Raw genomic sequence first — 20417 nt, 5'->3', positions numbered from 1 at the left:
GTCAAGTTACATATGGTAAGAAAATACACCGGATATTAGTGTAGAAAAAAACTAAGAAAAACTATAAAAAAGAGGTTTTTTTGCCTGCAGGTTGTAGTTTGTTATTTTTCAGTTGATCAGATTGTAGACACGTTTGTAAATAGAGGTGTCATGCTTCTTTTATAATTGAACATTGAAAAATAAATAGATCTGTTTATTGTCTCTACAATGCAATGTTTTTATTCCATGTCTCATTCCATTACTGCAGAAACATAATTTTTTTCACAGATAAATATGCATACTTTAAACGATATGCGATAAATTTACCTATTGATGTGTTTCGATTAATAAATTCATCTATTTGAATGTTATCCACAGACAACATTTCACAATTAATTGGCAAGTTTTATAGACAAGTACAAGATTGTCACGTCTTGGGTATAAATCATATCATAGTCCTCTTGTCCATTGTATATTTTGATCTTTTAAGGATCTTTCACGGTAATGCCTCGCACTCTTTGGTGATATTCCGTTGACCGTTAACTTATATTACAGTTGGAGATATCACTACCAGGTAAAGGAGTATTTTGAGACGGGTGTGAGGTATCAAATCCTTCACTAAACTTGTGTCTGTCTTGCGATGAAAATCATTCATCGCAATGAGAACAAAATTGTGATGGCTTCATTTGGTTGCTTATTTAGCTACAGGTTTGCGATCAATAGTTTTTGTGTGACAAAATTTACAAAGGAGACCATTTGCGATAGTTTGGTCCTTCCTGGGCACAAAGATTGCCAACTAGATTTCGGCCCGAAACGGTACAACCAAACCCATCGAGCTGGTCAAAATTTCACTGATCCTATAACCGAGCTTCACAGGATGATCTCAAATAAATACACAAGAGATTACAAAAATTGAAAATATCTTGTAAAATACACTAAATTAAGTCAAATAATTTAAGCATTTCCTTGAGAACCTTTGGTTCATATTTGATGGCACAACAACAAAACTTGCACTTCTTGTGTTCTAGGAAATTAAGCAAGAGGGGTCTAAGTCATGAGACAAAATTTTGTAATATAAATCTTTGAAAGAATATAAAAAACCTGACATTTCAACAATAAGAATGAATGGAAAATTCACCATTCACCAGTTTATTCATCTCATCTTGTAACTAAAAAGAATATAAAAAAACTTCCATTTCAGCAACAAAAAAGCTCTCATCAAATCAAACGCTTTTGCTCTGGCGCTACTTTGCCCTCGAAAAATTCCGCCAACATTCTCTCAAGATCCTCTGGCGTGAATCTAATGTATTTTGTCGGGTTTTTACCACCCTCAATTAAAGGTCTACATAATTACAAAACTTGATCATGTTACTAGACAAAAGCACAATATATATACACCTACATAAACAAATAAATTGGGTAACAGTCAAAACATGTCACCTGACCCAAAAACTTTTTGTTCAATTTTCTTATAAAAACCAGGGTCTCAAATAAAACTAAACATTTATATCATTTTAATACCAAACTAACTTTTTTATTAGTATAATAATGAGTTAATTACTAGAATGGTTCCTATAACTTGACTCAAGTCAAACCTTTGGGTAGTATGTTCTGAAAGTTGAAAGTTTTAAGTAAAAGAACCAAAATACCTATTTATAACCAAAGGGTCCATTTATAAAACATACCCGAAACGTTTTCGAAAGGCTCTATAGGCAGGTAGAAGGACTTCAGCTACAGCCAGTCTCAGTGACTCGCGTAACTCACTATCGGGAACGGTCCATTGAGATTGGCGTTGATGTAATTCTTCAAACTGAGTATTAAATGTCTTAAACTTTTCTTTAACCGTGGCTCGAGACACCCCAGTCGTGCTTATCCCGTCACTGGGTGCACCCTGAATCGTGAAGCATTGTAATATCTGATAAAATCAAAAGTAACAACAATTAGCATAGTTCGGTTAGGATTATTAATCAACCAAAAATCAAGAAAAGTGAAGCATAAAAAACCTTAGACCAAGAAATTCTTTTATACTGATTTGCATGTTGTTGCACCACTCTTCTGTGGATTTGGACCCAATCATCTCCTAACATATCCTTAGCTTCAGACCTGAAATAATAGAGCGTATTGTTCGCTTAAGGAAATAATTAAACGATATGAACAAAACGATGGTACCTTCGCACAGATCTAACAATGTAATGAATATTATTCATCATAAATATCTGAGTCAAAGCTTGATCTTTATAATGCTTAGATTTCCCATCTAAATTATTTTGCAAAGCCTGCATTATTCGTGTTGTTATTTTCGCCAGTTGGGCATCTGGATCGATTTCTTCAAACTCCAGAAACAGTTGCTTCAATGTTGACTGGTAACTGTGTTATAAACAAACTTTAAAAGTCAACATGTTAACATTAATGACTAAATTTTACTTGTACTTATCAAGATTGATGAATAAGAACTTACTCAAATAAGAACTTTACATAATTGATAACATAACTAGTTAATGGATGCACCGTTCCATCTTGAACAGCAGTTTTTGTAGCATCTTTATCAACCGCTTCTTCGAAGTCAACAAAAGTCTCTTGAGCTGTCTCTGCTAACCGTTTGGTCAGAGCAGAAACAGATTCCCTCAATTCAGCAGCAGAAATGCTTGCATATAATGTATTGAACTGTAAATTACAAACTGAATTCATAATGTGAACTATCCCTAGCTTCAATTATCTTTTTTCATATTTTCAGAACTCCAAACAACCAATCATTTTTTTCTATTCTATTTATTTTATAAAATAAATGTTATTTGAGGGTAGTTTTGTCATTTATTATATTTAACTTTGCGGTCACATGTAATCCCAAGTTTACATATATGTGTAATAACAAATTTACGGATGTGTAATCATAAAATTACATTTAGCACTAAATCTATAAAAAGAATAAATAAAATGGTCGGTTGTTAAGAGTTCTTTAAATCCTTGAATTATTTGGGAATTTTGAAATAATCTTGATCCTATATTTGTGTATATATATTTAGTACCTCTGGTTGAACTTCTTTCATAATTTCATACATATCAAGAAGAACAAATAACTTTTCAGGTGATCTTTTGCTTTTGGCAATAGCTTCTCCAAAGCTTAAAAGTAAAGACACGGCACTTGCGGTTGCTTCTGCAAAACATTGATCCATAAACGAGTCCATCCCTTCAAAAACTTGATCAGACACTTTTCTTTCCGCAGCAAATAATAACTTAACAGCAATCCGCACGAAATGAATCCAATTTCCAATTTTAGCCTCCAAAGCCTCCAATTGCATCTTTTGCACATCATCTTTACCAAGCTTTTCTACTCCAAGTTTCTTAAGACTACCCTCCATACACGCAGACCGAGCTTCCCTAAATTAATCACATTATGAACAACTGATTCTGACATCTTCAATGTTCATGATATTAAGTGTTACCTATAAATAATAAATACTTGTTGTTGTTGGCCAGTTTGAGTCATTTGCAGAGCTAGATCATGTAACAATGGTACAACTTTAGGAGATACAAGTGTCGGAGGGCGATAAACAACGTTTTCCGCACTTTTATTATGATCTGAAGGGTTTTTCTTGCCACCTTCACCAGCAGTTGATGGTCTAAGGGATGCAGGCAAGCAGTCCAAAAGCCTATCAGGTTCCACTGGTTTACTGTAACAAAAACAAACACATCTTATTAATAAAAAAACTGTAATATAAACGAACACATAACGGATTACGTTGAAATGAGACCTGCAAGAGGTTAATAGTTGTCTGAATTCTTCTTCAAGCATTAAAGAAGCCTTTTGAAGCAAAGTAGTGGAATGTGTAATGACTCCAATGCTGCTTTTAAGGGTTTTATTAGTGCTGAAAAACCTAACGATTTGTTTTAGTTGATTAACTGCTTCTAAATAACTCTCTAGATCTTCATGAGGGCCTCTCATAATTTCCGCCTCAGCCTGATCCATGCATGCATTTGAATATATGATAGGGTGAGATCTGGTACAAATAAAATTAACCTACTAAACCTAAAAATAACTGGAGTAACTACAGTTTTGAACTAGAGTAATTACGTTATAAAAAATAAAATTTTGTAATAATAATTACTCTAGTGTTAACATAATTACTCTACTTATTTGTACACTTCTTACGATAAAAGTCAGATGTATTTGATCCAAACTCATATATGACGGCTTTGGATCAAATACAAATAAAATTAACGTGCTAACTTTGAGAATCAAGTAGTGTAATTATATATACAACATACTGTTACAATGTAATCACATAATTACACTACTTGTAAATATAATTACACTAGTTAATCTCACAGTTTGCTGTTAATTTTATTTGCATGTTAACTTTCCCATATATGATAATGTGGTAACATATTAAACACATATCTTTGATTTAAAATTATAAAAGTAATTAATTAAATAGCCTACCTGTTTGACAAGATCAAATTGTATTAAAACGGCATCGGCAAACTTTAACGTTTTATCGATGTTTTCATGCGCTTGGCGCATCGAATGCGTTTTAATCTGCGTTGGTCGCATGGCGGTTTCGAGTGCGGAGAGACGGAGATCGAAGGAGCCGAGAATGGAGGTCATGCTGTCGGTGATGATCTGACTCCTGGCCAAACAATCCTTCATTGTAGCGGCTCGATCACGTAGGGTTTCAATCGTCAGATCATTAAACCCTAATTTTGATTGATTCTTTTGCAGGTTGCTTTTTTCCATTTTGGAATCGAATTGGTAGAAGACGATGCGGAGGACTTATATACGTTCGGGGTTACCCCGTGGGCCCCACACTTGGCAAAACTAAAGAATTTTTTTATAAAAGTTAAAATATTAAAAATGATCACGTAACACATATTTGACCAGTTTCGAAATAAACCGGACGGTTCCAGCGGTCAGATGTCAGGCTTGATGACGAGCGACTATTTTTTGAACGGCTAATAAATAGAGAATTGCTTAAATATTTTGTATTTGTACGGGTTGACCTAATTAAAAAAGTCCACCGTCAGCTGGTTCAACCCAACCGTATGAACTATGAACCTCCAAGTTATCTTCAGTTTCGATAAAACCACCCGCCTGACAGCCCACTGATGGATGTCGAATCCAACAAATAAAATAAACCAACTTAACACCCTAAAACTAGTATGAGCGAAAGTAAGGTTCGTGTCCTCAGGGATACGGATTAACTTTATTATACCAAAATGTTTTAAATAAGTGCAACACAATTGTTTTAAAGGGGGGGGGGGGGTTGATTTAAACTTGAAATTGATAAAAACAAAGTATTATAAAAATGTGAATTCAGATATATAAAACTAATTTCAACACTAAGACAATTACTTGGCTTAATTCTAGCTTATGATCATTAACAATTATAGTGCAATGATTTTATGTTTAGGCGGTTTGTTTCAATACTAGACGTCACGCCGTTCGGACATCCACTTTATCTAATGTCGAACCACACGCCATTTGGTGATTAGAGCCAACCCGCTACACCAAGCTCATACCATTCAGATCTTAATGCGCGGATCGTGTGATAGAAGTATCGATTATAATCAAACACCACGCCGTTCGGAATGTCTAATTAAAGTGTTTAATTCTATAATGATTATGGGTTCATAGACAAACACAAAATATTATTTGTTCCTTTTACCAAAACTTAAAATCTGATTAGGGTTTTAAATAGTGATGAACATTATTAGAAAAATTATTAAGGTGATCAAGTTTATTAACAATCTAATATATACCGGAATGAACCCGGTTTAAGATCAAGAAACACACAAATAAACCATTAAAACAAATCACACCACTATTTTACATAAGTTTTGAATTAAAATCAAAATACTATAGTGTTGAAATTATCTGATTTAACCAGACATGGAGACTAAATCAATCAAATTGTTCAGTAAACAAAACATTAAATAAAGCTTACTAAACAAAAGCAAAAAGAGAAAATGTATCCTTCTTCTTTGAATACTCCAGCCGTCTCCCCCACCAGCCCATGCACGAAAATTGTTGACTTTCTTTTAACCTCATGTCATCGTTTTCTTAATTATCTCCCAAGTCATTTATAATTCAAATATTCTTTCATGATAACCCGATCAATGTTTCTTCCTATCAACAATTAGCAAGTAAAAGTGATGGTCCATTCCACTTTTATTGATTTCTCAAAACGGACTGTAAAGGGAAAATAATAAATAATTCTTTTAATCTCCTTTTTATATTTTCCAATTCACTCGGGATAGAATTGTATATTAGTGGTTTGAACTTGAACCCATCCATATAATATCACTTTGTCTCGTGCTCAACTTTTTAACCAAATCATTTAAGCTCATTTTCTTTTAAACCTGACCACTTGATTTTTCTTTTTTCTTTTTTAGCACATCCATTTCTATTGACCATGTCTATCATAACCGCTCCACACCTACAAAAGCAACAAAAACAATCCAAAGTAGATTCCGCTCCACCAAAACTAGTGTTTCACAAAATAATGCACATATGTATGATATATATATGGATGATTTTTGGCAAAAAAAAAATGTTTTCGTGCATGGGCTGGTGGGGGAGACGGCTGGAGTATTCAAAGAAGAAGGATACATTTTCCCTTGTTGCTTTTGTTTAGTTAGCTTTATTTAATGTTTTGTTCACTGAAAAGTTTGATTGATTTAGTCTTCGTGTCTGGTTAAATCAGATAATTTCAACACTATGGCATTTTGATTTTAATTCGAAACTTATGTGAAATAGTGGTGTGATTTGTTTTAATGGTTATGATAGACACGATCAATAGAAATGGATGTGCTAAAAAATGAAAAACATACAAAGTGCCAAAAATTGTAACTTCAGTCAATTCCGTTTTGTTCTAATTACCCGTTTCCTCCGCCGCTAGCTAAATACGCTAAAGCGGCTCAATTTCGGTTCAGTTCGATTTAGGATTCGATTCATTGAAATTCAAATCACCAATTAATTTGCAAAATCGAAAATTACAATTTTGAAATTGGCAAAGACGATGCGAACGTTATCAGTTGTTCATCTCAATTTGCGATTTCCTTCAAATTGTTAAATTATCGGTTTACAGACACGCTCAATGAATTAAATTTGATCCATCATTAACACTCTGTATGTTTTGTTTTTTATTAGTTTTAAGCATATCAAATTAGTTTTTTTTTTCTAACATGGCATGAACAAAACCAAACAGAGCTGTTATTTTTATACACAATTCGTGATGCTTTTTTAATTGAGCGTAATACGTAAATTAATTAACTTTGTGAGTGTAATACGCTCGGATCATGATGCTATTAAATGCTCGAAGTCCGATCGGTCTATGACCTGGTAAGGTATCCGAGTCATTGTTCGGTGAGGTTATGAAAACATGACTAAATCTCTAGCAATTGTATCAGATATTTGGAATTTGTATATCAATTTAAAGAAAATGTTATTACTTATTTGTAGTTATTGAAGTACTTGTACATCTTGGTTTAACTGTTATATATACAACGGTTACATAAATGTAAAACTTACAAGTGGTATATTAATGAAATCTTATTACATAATTAAAGTTATCATTAAAATTGTTTCTGCTATATATTAAGATCGATATTAATCTGCCATGTTAGGTCGATGAAAAATGAGGTGTGACAATATCCCTTAGGTATTTTGTCTTGATTTTGTATATCAAGTTTATGTTTAACAATTGTGATTCATTTTCATTTGTTTTTCTTCGGGTTTTAGGGGGGGTGGGGGGTGGGTGAAGCATTACCTTTTGTTGTGTAGATGAACTATTGTCTATCATCTATTATATTTTTAAGAATTTATAATTTATTTATATCAACAAAGAATTTCAAGTTTAAGTGATGTAGATCTTTTGACCATATTGAAATAAATGGACGTTGAAAAGCACAAGACCTTGCCACATATATACCTTAAAGTCGGATAATCTAGAAAGATCGAATATTATTTTATAAAAACACACAACCACAATTTTTTTTTAAATAAAACCTCCACAATATTTAAAAAATAAAACCTCACCAAGTGTATTTTTGAATAATGATGCCACGTATTTTTCTATGACGACATAATACGCCCAAAAAATTTACAATAATGTTAATTTGAATTTGTCTACTTGTCTTAAAATTTTAAGTAGTTTTAACATATAATTAATGAATGATAACTGTTTGAAGAGGTAGGTCCCAGCAGAGCTCAGTTGGACCCGCAAGACTCACCTTGAAGAGGGACGTCTGCGCAAAGACCAACTGGATCCGCAGGACCCACCATGCTCAGAGAGATGAAGACCTTACGCGCAGTACGCTAGCTGTTCCCGCAGGAAAAGCCTCCCAATGGTAAAGTACCACGCCTGTTCCCGCAGCTGCGGATACAAGCCATCAGGGAATGCTACCCGCACTAATAGTAAGACTACACGCACAAGGCACTAACTCTCAATAATTCAGTAATGTCACCTGAAGAAGGAATGAGCAAGGCGGGAATACTCCCGCCCGAATGAGCCAGTCCGTACGCTTCTGGAAGATCTTTTGTACTATACCTGCCAAGGTATGGACAAAATAGACAAGATCTGACCAAAGCAGCCCATGAACCAATCACAGGGTGATAGCTCACCGACAACAGTACGAGGAGGAGCACGCTCTAGTACAAAATGTCACTATCAGCCGCTGCCTACCCACCAACCCTCATCGTGGCACGTACATAGCCTGTAGTTGGTGGAAAATGAATAGTACACAGCCGGCCATGTCACTATCAGCCGCTGCCTACCCACCAACCAGCATGGCACGTACGTAGCCCACAGTTGGTGGAAAAGGAATATTATACAGCTGGCTGTACCTGCTTGAAACCTACCTTCGGCTATAAATACTCCAACACCTTGGAACGGTAGGGAGATCACATCTTATCACATATCATCTGATATTATTCTATCTAGCTATTTCTCTTAATATACACTTATATTCAGAGCAATCTAGTCTGATTCTCATGCCGGATGGTGGTCACAAGGAGGTACCCCCCTTTCTCAGTGACGAGCTCACGGTGTCTGTTTTACAGGTCATCAGAAGAATAACCATCTTTGTCGGACCTAACCCTCGTGGGAAACATCTACTTAACCCTAAGATTATCCTTAATCTGCCGGGGTCATTTAGTGTTTCTTCATTGGCACCATCCGTGCATAAAAGCTAGAACTAATTTTCTCAGTTTTTTCAAAACCTCTGGAAAGATGGTTAAGGTTACTCCGATGCCAAGGCCAACGAGTGACCAAGAAACTCCGGTAACCACAACCCCAGCTAGTGGGGGAAACACCGGCGAGTACACAATTTTTACGAAAACTACCCCGGTTACCCAAGCCGGGGCAAGTGCAGTAAACAATCCTCCCCTGGGATTCATTGATACCCAGTTGGAGAAACAACAAACGAGGCTCCCCCGCCAAACACTTGATCAAGTTAAAGCGTGAGCAGAAGCACGTCAGAAGAATTCCAAGCTGAGTTGGATGAACGTTTACGTTCACTCCAACAGGCTAATGACGAGTTCGGAAACACTCGACAACAGCTCAACATGAGTAATGAGTGCGAGTATGATGAAGATTAGGAAGAATCTGACAGTGACGCAAACCCGCGCCATAGAGCGAAAGGGAAGCGTAAACAAGCAGATTTCCACATAAGAAATTTTGGAGAAACCTTTAAACCAAAAAACGCGGGTGAAAACCCACGTGACTTCTCTAAAACCTTCAGACCAACTGTTGCAAATGCGGGAACGTCCAAATTTGCAAGGGACATTGCGGAAGCAATTGCCCCGAAAAGTGCCAAACAAATGTCCAACATAGGCACATATGATGGTATATCTGACCCAGACGATCATTTGAACAGATTCATAGCGGGGGCAACCGTCAGCAATTGGACGGAACCCACGTGGTGTTACATGTTCCAAATGACGCTTGTTGGGGCAGCCAGAGCGTGGTTTGGCCGTCTACCGGTCCACCACATCTACGATTGGGCAGACTTCCAGCAGAAATTCAGCCAACACTTCAGTCAACAAAGAAAGTATACCGAAGAGCAATGGACGATCCTCAACTGCATCCGAGAGGAAGATGAGTCTTTACTAGACTTCATCACGCGCTTCAATTCAAAGAAGCTAAGTCTGGGCACTATTACCGAAGATCTTGTTCGCGCTGCTTTCATCCAGGGCGCGGAAGACCCAGAGCTCATCCGCACCTTGACGGGTAAAGATGGCATGCCATCCACGTGGGATGCCATCATGATAGCAGCTAAACGCTTCGCGGAAACGGAAAAGCAACTGGGTAGAGATCTTCCCCAGAGCACAAACCTCTACACTCAAAAAACAAGAGAAAACAACGTCTTTACCGCCCGACAAAACAAAAAGAGGAAGCTTGGTATTTGGCAGTCAAGGGTAAACTTTGACACCTCATCCGGCTCGCACCCTCGGTTAGGCGGAAGGGATAACATGCAGTCGTCGAACCGGAACTCCAGATGGACGCCACTCACCAAAAGCGTCACCGAGATATTTGCCACCGAAAGGCTCCCATGGCCAGAGGCTCCAATAATCCGACAGCGTCTAAACGCTGATCAAAGCAAATCCTGTGACTTCCACAGGATAAAAGGCCATACCACGGAGGAATGCGTATCCTTGAAGGACGTCGTCGAAGCATTGGTCAGAGATGGGAAACTCACACACCTCGTGGCGTAATGGACGCTAAGCAGGCTAATGCGTGTAGAACCCCAGTTGGGGAAAACACGAATGAAACTGCAGCTTCAATGTTGGAGACTACATACTTCGTAAACAACGAAATTCCGAACCAGGCGCATATCAGCTCGAAAGGGTCAATGGCACCCCCATCCCAAGAACATGGAAGGGAGCTCAATTACACAGGCTGCATGTAGATCAATTCCAAACTTGTAAAGAAAAGGCCTAGAGCCACTTCTAATGGAAATGATTCTCCTTATCACATTGACGCTGATAGTCTTACATTTACTTATGATCTGACCACACTGATATGCCGGTATTCACCGCATAAATAAGTGGGGAAGTAAGTCGTTGCGTGTGGAAGGCGGCAAAACCCGCATAAACACAAAAAACGGCAAAAATTTCTAAGATGAGGAAAACCTTCACGCAGGTCAGTTATAGGTGAAGTTTGGTCATCCCACTAAATGAAAGTGACGGTCCTACCCGCACAATCATGATAGAGGAAACTGAACATTAACCTATTGACAACCGCGCGTCGAAAGGTTAACTTATTCAAAACACTTAGAAAATTTCTAAAAAGATGAGGAAAACCTTCACGCAGGTCAGTTATAGGTGAAGTTTGGTCATCCCACTAAATGAAAGTGACGGTCCTACCCGCACAATCATGATAGAGGAAACTGAACACTAACCTATTGACAACCACGCGTCGAAAGGTTAACTTATTCAAAACACTTGGAAAATTGCTAAGTTAAACTAAAGTATGCATGAGCGAATCATATATTGTTTATGAGGCAAAACAAGTGCCAAATTAAACTATAATATGCATGAGCAAGTCATATAGCGTTTATAAAGCAAGTCATTAAGTGAAAGTGACGGTCCTACCTGCACAAACATTTATATTTCATAAAAAATTCAAACATTACAAGAATGGCCAGGTATCTACCCGCCTACAGTAATGTAAATCTATCCTAACGGTGGGAAGGGATCTCAAGGTTCAAACTTCAGGACCACGCCCCACAAACCCACTTGAATCCGCACCATCAGTTGGCTGTGGCGGTTCAAGGAAAGCCTTGAGAATAGTTAGCTCATCATCAGCAGCAGCAATTTCGTTCACCTTCTCCACCACCGGATGCGGGAAGGCATCATACTGGTTCACTGCTTGGTCGTAAGCAGCTTCAGTGTCCACGTCATAAAGAGGGAAGTTGGAAGGCGGGATGCCCTTCTCAACAAACCCCAGACCAAGCAGGAAACCAGTCTTTTCCCCATCCTCATGGGAAGCGTTGAGGGCTGCGCTCATGGCATCGTCATAAGATGTGTTCGTGAAGATCCGATGCACAACCTACAAAAAAAAATATGTATCAAAAACTTTTCTAAGTATAAAGAAAAGCGTAAAGATATTATGAAGCTACGCATACCTGCGACAACGCTTCTCGTAGAAGCCATTCCTTGGTGATCAGAGCTTCCTGGAGGGCAGCTTGAGCTTGGTCACGGGCGCGTTCGGCTTCATTTTTGTTAAGGTTGGCAAGCAACACTTCCTTAGCAGCAGCCTCTTCAACGCCCTTCAGCTTACGCTCAGTGCGGTCAAGCATACCCTTCTGGTCCAGGAGCTCTTGGAGTTTTTTGGCATCTTCTAAAGCCAAAGCATCATGAGCCTGCTGAAGCCTCTCTAGTTTGGCTTTAAGCTCCTCATTCTCAGCGCGCAGAGGCTCAGCAATGGCTTCAGCTTTGGTGGCCCTCTCGGTCGCGTTCCGCGCAGTTTCCTTAGCCAACCTAAGCTGTTCGTTAACAGCTTGGGTAGCCTTGGAACTGGCCTCGAGCCGGGCTTGAACTTCAACCTCGAGGGCCTTGAAGGCCTTTTCCTTCTCCGCAGCAATGGCGGCAAGTCTCCTGTTCTCCTCCCGGATAGCCCGCGCCAGAGCCACTTCCTGGCTACGCGCCGTCTTTAACTTGTCGTTTTCACGACAAAGCAACTCGATGCGCGGCTGCATCCGGGCAAGGAGGATTCGGAGCTCATTCGTTAGCCTACCCTCTTGGTAGCTAGACATGGCCTCCCCCAACGCACCGCTTGGGGCTGCGTGACGCGCCCACTCGACGCAGTCCACAACCGTTCGAAGGGTTGTTCCCCGGCGGATGTTCCACCGTGGAACATACACCTCATTGGAATCCGAAACTGCAAAAACAAAAAACGGTTAAAAAAAAAAGATAATAGGCCAAAATAACCCTACGCACCTGTAGGGTCGACAACAGGCCGGTAGCCGCCAAACCCATCACCCGAACCTAAGGGATATCCATCCAAGAGGTCAGGGATATGGGAAGGAGGCAGAGATTGGCTAGAAGCCCCAACCCTGAACATACCTGATGAACCGGCCGGGGACGAGGTAGTCGCCGGTGCCGGAGGCACGGTTGAAGCCGCCGCAGTAGAGACCATCGGAGGTGAACTCACAACCCTGGCCGCCGCTGCGGAGGAGCCCGCAGAAAAAATCACCGCCGGCTCAGTGAAGGATGCAGTGAAGATGACACTGACAGCCGGCGGAGATGACGTCACAATTGGAACAGTTGCCTCAACGGGATGAGCAACTGAACCAACACTGCAAACAGGCGCAACTGCCTGGGTCATCGCCTCGGGTAGGTTGACCAAACCTACCGTCGTGGGTCCAGAACTGCTCCTTCCCACACCACTTTGGAATGCGGTTGCATCCACGCCTGCATGAAGATAACAAAATATTAAAAACAATGGCGGAAAGAATTGCGGGTAAGATAAAAAGTATACTTACGGGTTTTCTTAATCTTGAAGGTTCTGACGGGCGGGGACAAACCCGATGGAACTGGCCTCTTCATGCCAGTCACCCTCGTAACGCTTGGCTGCTCGGAGGTGACAGCTGTCCCAACCCCCATGACAATGGTCTCACCAGGGTTCCCCGCCGCCTCCTCACTTTCGGTCTCCGAGTCGGACCGATTTCCCTGATCGGGGGTGGAGGTGACCTTCGCCTTGCCCTTCACGCCGGCAGCTTTCTTCTTCCTCACGAAGAAAGGCCCATCTGCGGATCCCTCATCAGAAGATGATAAAATTAGGGAAACTCCAGCAGAGGTTTGAGCATGAAGAGGGCGAGGGTTAAAGAATCCCTTACCTGGCCGCGTGGCGCTCAAAATCTCGTGGCCCGGCGGGTAGACCTCCACGAACCTATCCGCCGTTTGCTCCAAAATGGGCAACTCGTTCTCGTTGAGATCACGAGTACCCAGTCGAGCAGGACCACCAGTCTCCTGCGGTTGCAGAAGCGAGTGCAAGTTGTTTCCCTCTGAAAATAAACAGAAAAACAGTTAGAAGAAAAACCCTAAATCAGCAAAAAGAGATGGAGCATACCATAGGGAATAGAATTTGAACCGTATTCAAGGATGATAGGTACTTGCGGCGTCCCAGAACCGGCATCCTTCCATACCCGGCTCATCCCGAGCATCACCATCCCAGACTCCGCAAAGCGGTAAACCGGAGTCTGGATCCGGGAGATCTTGGTAAACCATTCAGTCTCCTGGTAGTTGGAAGCGTGAAGGATGGGGAGTGCTCTCCCGTTCTTGAACGTCATCGCGATGGGGACGACGCGAGCGGAGATATAGAAAAACTCCCGCTTCCAAGACCGAAGACTGCGCTCGGTAGCACAGATCTTCAAACCCTTGATCCGAGTGACCAAGGTATACCAGCCCTGGATGCACCTCCAAGAGTAGAAGGTCATCAGGCGGTCGACGCGAGGCTCAACGCCCAAAATGTGGCACACCCATTCAAAGTGGCGAACCTTAGCGATCGCCATTGGGTGTACCTCCATCAAGTGTACACCGTGTTTCTCCAACACACGGTATACAAACTTCGTCAATGGGAATATGAGATTCCCATACATGAAGAAGTAGACATAAACCCCTATCTTGCCCTTGGGGCATCATACACCGTCTGATGAGGTTCTGGAAACTCAGGCTCGAAGGGCTCGAGCATGAACTTCTTCACGATGTAGTGATACAGGTCGACAGAAAGAGCACACTGGCACTCGCCAGCAGTACTCTTATCGTCCTTGTCAGACGCGGACATCGGGTTCTCAGGGTATACGTTGGACTCTTCGGCAGTAACCTCAGGATCATGAGTGGAAGACATTTTGGAGGTATGAAAGAGAACGATTTCAGGAGAATGCTCGGCGGAAAAGTTAGAGTATTCACCAGAAATCGTTTAGAAGAAGAAGAGTGAAGTGAAGGTGTAAGTTGAGATGCATCCTCTTCCCCCTTTATATACCCATCGCAATGAATGCGATGAATTTAATGCGGGGGAGAGGGAAAAGCGCAGGCGCAATGAGATAACGACACGTGGAAAGCAAGCTGGCAACAGCTGTCGACAGGACGCGTGCCGTAAAATTCGCGCCCACGCGCCCGAAAAACTCGCGCCCACACGCCTGAAAAAGCGTCTGGAATGACCATATACTGTCACGTCGCCATAACTTCCTGTACGTCCTGAAACTGTCAGAAGAAACCGTCGTACGACGCTAACGTCCCTTCAACAGTTTGGACTGTTCTTATCCTTTCACCAACTCTTCGAATTTCAAAAAGATTCAAAAATAAGAGGGAATATACCCCCTTACCTTGGAAAGCGAGAAACCATAAGACGAGTGCGGGTACAGTGTCAAGGCGAAACCCTTCACATACTTAGCACTTGCAGGGAATCGAAGCTAACAAGATACCTTGGTAACCAAGAAACCGTAAGACAAGTACGGGTACAGTGTCAAGGCGAAGCCCTTCACATACTTAGCACCTGCAGGGAATTGAAGCCAAGAATACCTTGGAAATCAAGAAACTATAAGACGAGTGCGGGTACAGTATCAAGGCGAAACCCTTCACATACTTAGCACTTGCAGGGAATTGAAACCAAGAAGGATCTTCTGGGCCATGCTTGTGGAAAGGGAAATAACATCCCCGCATAGCGGGAACGTTGAGAACTAGATTGTTTGAAGCTCCAAGATGGAATTGGTTGTTTAACATAATTGATCACTATGTCTAAAACTACCAAAACCTCGTGGAGAATCTACACAAGGGAAACTCAACGATCCTGACTTGCGAGGAGGTTACACACCTACCCGCATCATACCAAAGATCAGGCAGAAAAGTCGGGAATTTCTGCAAGTGACATTAGGAAAACCGCGGGAAGAATCCCCACGGAAAACCTTAAAACTAAAAACCCTTTTCAAAACCCTTTGCTTAAGTCCAAAAGTTCACCTCACTTATTAACAATTCATGAGAAGAACAATGGACTGGGGGGACTTGAAGAGGTAGGTCCCAGCAGAGCTCAGTTGGACCCGCAAGACTCACATTGAAGAGGGACGTCTGCGCAAAGACCAACTGGATCCGCAGGACCCACCATGCTCAGAGAGATGAAGACCTTACGCGCAGTACGCCAGCTGTTCCCGCAGGAAAAGCCTCCCAATGGTAAAGTACCCGCCTGTTCCCGCAGCTGCGGATACAAGCCATCAGGGAAGGCTACCCGCACTAATAGTAAGGCTACACGCACAAGGCACTAACTCTCAATAATTCAGTAATGTCACCTGAAGAAGGAATGAGCAAGGCGGGAATACTCCCGCCCAAATGAGCCAGTCCGTACGCTTCTGGAAGATCTTTTGTACTATACCTGCCAAGGTATGGACAAAATAGACAAGATCTGACCGAAGCAGCCCATGAACCAATCACAGGGTGACAGCTCACCGACAACAGTACGAGGAGGAGCACGCTCTAGTACAAAATGTCACTATCAGCCGCTGCCTACCCACCAACCCTCATCGTGGCACGTACATAGCCTGTAGTTGGTGGAAAAGGAATAGTACACAGCCGGCCATATCACTATCTGCCGCTGCCTACCCACCAACCAGCATGGCACGTACGTAGCCCACAGTTGGTGGAAAAGGAATATTATACAGCTGGCTGTACCTGCTTGGAAACCTACATTCGGCTATAAATACTCCAACACCTTGGAATGGTAGGGAGATCACATCTTATCACATATCATCTGATATTATCTTATCTAGCTATTTCTCTTAGTATACACTTATATTCAGAGCAATCTAGTCTGATTCTCACGCCGGAGGGTGGTCACAATGAGGTACCCCCCTTCTCAGTGACGAGCTCACGGTGTCTGTTTTGCAGGTCATCAGAAGAATAACCATCTTTGCCGGACCTAATCCTCGTGGGAAACATTTACTTAACCCTAAGATTATCCTTAATCTTCCGGGGTCACTTAGTGTTTCTTCACTGTTCATGTAATTACTGATTAGCATTATATGCATTGAGACCCCAAAATATAAACTATGGAATTTCCGGTTATTTTCAATAGTCTGACCTGATCCGACTAGACAAAAATGTTTCTACCTACGACATCAGTAAAAAAATATATGGTTGTATCTACATAAACCAAAAAACAAAAGGATGCAATATATAAAGATCAAGAAAATGCAAGGGTGGCAAGTGTAAATGTAGATTACAAACAAACGTGGTCTCCTATTTGGCCTTAACAAGTGATCGTGCCCTATCCTCAATCTCATCTCTTTGTATTCAACCAAATAAACATAAGAAAAACAACTCTATAATATTTCAAATAACAAACAACACAACATTTTCTAAGGGAGATCCTAGGAGCATTAATAGGCAGATGGCTCAAACAATGTTGTTGTCATCTAACACCTTCATTTCGGGCCAACCGTTGCTTCGATCGCTTAGACCCAAGCCTTTCTCGCACCTCTTAGTCCCTTCGGGTCTTATTCCAAACTCGTCTCGGACGTCTACTACATTTTCGAGCCCAGTTGCTATTTTTAAACCCAAGGCAAAAGCTCCTGCCAAGAAGGTTTGTTTTAGTAATTTCATACTTCATGTTTGTTATAGACTTTAGTTAATTCACTATATAGTTAATTCATTATCAATCTTCTAGACACTATACAAGCTCAATGAAGTCACTTTCTAGTATTTGGCTACTTAGTGAGTGGTAAGAGGTGAGCACCGCCATGTATAGGGGCCACGTAAGTAGGAAAGACACTTAGTCACTAACTCACCATTGTTATATTGTTATATCTAGTGAGTGATTTTTTTAAAATTAATATTAATTATTTTTGACTAATCGCTTATTAAATAATTATTTAAAAAAATTTTGACCGCTCACGCCCCGACGTGGTGTTCTAATGAGCGTGAGTCCTACTAGGTGAAGTCCCTTCCCACGCTCACACGCGTAGTATAACACATGACCTAACAATCAAATAGACGAAATTAAGTTAATATTTTTGTTTATAAATAGTGTGTAGATAACCAGTCTTGAATTAAAAACCGGCATAATGAAATATGCATCTATTTCTCTCTTTTAAACCTTTTCACTATATTGGACAATATGGTTGTATTTATGTTTTATTGTCACACTTCTAGAACTAGATCGAATCATTTTAATGGAATGAAAAAATATATATACGCAGACCGTGGCACCCCCTCAGAAGCTAAAAGTTGAAGATGGTATTTTTGGCACATCAGGAGGGATCGGATTTACGAAGCAAAACGAGCTCTTTGTTGGCCGTGTAGCTATGCTTGGATTTGCTGTGAGTGTTCTCTCAATACCTTTTTGTTTAAAGACATAGTTTTATAACAATTATAACTAGAATTATACATATTATTAACTTGGTATGAGTTATGTAGGCTTCATTGTTGGGAGAAGCAATAACAGGAAAGGGAATTCTATCGCAACTTAATTTGGAAACCGGGATTCCAATTTACGAAGCCGAGCCTCTTCTTCTGTTCTTCATTCTCTTCACACTCCTAGGAGCCATTGGAGCTTTGGGTGATCGCGGTCGGTTTGTTGATGAGCCCACCGGACTTGACAAGGCTGTTATTCCTCCTGGGAAGGGTTTCCGATCCGCATTGGGTCTTAGTGAAGGAGGTACGCATTTTTCATTTGATTGTCGCATGGTCGGCTCAACTCTTTTCGGGTCAAAAGCGGATTCCAAAGTTATAGCACTTTTATTAAAAACAATTTTTTCTTAGATCATAACACGTGAGTATATGATAACACATAACTTTTCCATGTGATCAATTTCTAAAATGCACAAAATCCATAAAACCTTTTAGAGACTTAGAGATGCATGAGGGAGTTGTGATCGAAGATACAAAATCAAATATGAATCGAGCATGGTCAAACCCTAATACAATTGTCTTGTTTATAGGTCCATTGTTCGGGTTCACCAAGTCGAACGAGCTCTTTGTTGGAAGGTTGGCCCAGCTAGGTATCGCTTTCTCTTTGATCGGAGAAATCATTACCGGAAAAGGAGCATTAGCACAACTGAACATTGAAACTGGACTCCCAATAAGCGAGATTGAACCACTTGTGTTGTTTAATGTTGCTTTCTTCTTCGTTGCTGCCTTGAATCCTGGTACTGGAAAATTCGTCACGGACGAAGAAGAAGACTAGATAAGTATCTGGGTTTTGTAGATTTTGATCATTTTCTATGTATTTGTATTGTAACAATTGATGTGTGAAATGTGATTAAGTACCCTTTTAATAAAAACTAAAAAAAATAGAGAATCTTATGAAGTTCAAAGTAATGGAATCAGTTTATTTTGTAGGTCTTATAAATGTTTTAAACGAAAGTCTTGAAGACTACAGATATTTTTATGTTAATTTAGTAAAATATTTTAAAGGTTGGTGTTGAATTTAATCTAGCAGCTTATCTATATTTTATTTAACAAGCTTAACTTATATTGCTGTATCTTATTTTTCACGTATAGGACAGATGATAATTGATAATAGGGTTTTCATAATGCAAACTAAGGTGTTGCCTTGTTGGGTGATGCCCCAATTCTTTATTATTTTTTTTAATAACAATTTACCAACTCTATCTCTACTTTGAAATTATACATGTTTTTAAACTTGAATCCTTAACTATTTGAAAAAAGTAAAAACAGATTTATATCTAACAGGCCAAATACCATTAACGTTGTAAAGGTCAATCTTACTATAATTTAGGTAACTCCACATGTGCCCTAATAAACAACTATTTTTTTAAATCGTAATATTGTTAATTATATGAAATGACATAAATGAAAGTTATGTCGAATAGAGTTACTTTTACTTAAGGGTGAGATTGTCATTAACAACATGCTAGAAATTTATGAGTGACATTTGTTAAATTGTTACTGTGGATTATTATTGATCAATTAGTCATAATTTGAAACATTAAATCCTATTTTTTAAAAAAGAAAAAAAATAGATTTTTTAATAACACTAAGGGTAATTTTTGGTATATGATAATGGAACTGTAATATCCGACATCTCGCACCATCAATATTGTCCGCTTTGCCCACTAAGAGCTCACGAATTTGTTTTTGTTGCCTTGGTGAAGACTTCTCAGGAAATCACACATCATAATATTACTTCCATCTGAGCACGCTTAATTTTAGAACTCACCTTCTGTCCACTAGCGTTAAAGCCAAAACGTGTTGGTGATTTAAGAGGCATGACATTTACTTATAAACCAATGATCTCTCTTATCCACAGTCAATGTGAGATTTGCCTAGAATGTTAAAAACACCTCCCTTTGAACTCATCGTCCTCAATGAGGTTGGCCACGCCATCCAATCCAGGATGTGGGATTTGCTTAAGGTGTAACTCGCGACACCTACAGGGACTCACCACCTCTGATGAGGTTTACCTCACCATCCAGAACCGCACAATAGT

At 40.2% G+C, this 20417-nt stretch overlaps 2 protein-coding genes across 3 annotated transcripts; one reads left to right on the top strand and one right to left on the bottom strand.

The window, feature by feature from the left end:
• Positions 1 to 978: 978 nt before the first annotated feature.
• Positions 979 to 4777, bottom strand: LOC143545680 (exocyst complex component EXO70A1-like). 2 transcript variants are annotated; one of them, XM_077037523.1, is made up of 9 exons: positions 4421 to 4777; positions 3732 to 3937; positions 3423 to 3650; positions 3006 to 3357; positions 2438 to 2643; positions 2149 to 2346; positions 1983 to 2082; positions 1665 to 1894; positions 979 to 1321 (listed from the first exon to the last, which is right to left on the bottom strand). In XM_077037523.1, the coding sequence occupies exons 1-9, from the start codon at positions 4712 to 4714 to the stop codon at positions 1198 to 1200; spliced, it is 1938 nt and encodes a 645-aa protein (XP_076893638.1). In that variant the 5' UTR covers positions 4715 to 4777; the 3' UTR covers positions 979 to 1197. The 2 variants fall into 2 exon arrangements, with proteins under 2 accessions (XP_076893638.1, XP_076893637.1); XM_077037522.1 differs by having other exon boundaries at positions 3423 to 3937.
• Positions 4778 to 17263: 12486 nt separating this feature from the next.
• On the top strand, positions 17264 to 19265 carry LOC143545700 (photosystem II 22 kDa protein, chloroplastic-like). Its single transcript, XM_077037536.1, has 4 exons — positions 17264 to 17549; positions 18166 to 18285; positions 18383 to 18623; positions 18907 to 19265. The coding sequence occupies exons 1-4, from the start codon at positions 17358 to 17360 to the stop codon at positions 19149 to 19151; spliced, it is 798 nt and encodes a 265-aa protein (XP_076893651.1). The 5' UTR covers positions 17264 to 17357; the 3' UTR covers positions 19152 to 19265.
• Positions 19266 to 20417: the final 1152 nt, after the last annotated feature.

The sequence above is a fragment of the Bidens hawaiensis genome, unplaced genomic scaffold (assembly GCF_021521415.1).
Source record: "Bidens hawaiensis isolate Kalapana, Puna unplaced genomic scaffold, B.hawaiensis_p1.1 tig00013993_1, whole genome shotgun sequence".
Classification (NCBI taxonomy): Eukaryota; Viridiplantae; Streptophyta; class Magnoliopsida; order Asterales; family Asteraceae; genus Bidens; species Bidens hawaiensis.
This window is presented reverse-complemented; position numbering and strand designations above follow the sequence as displayed.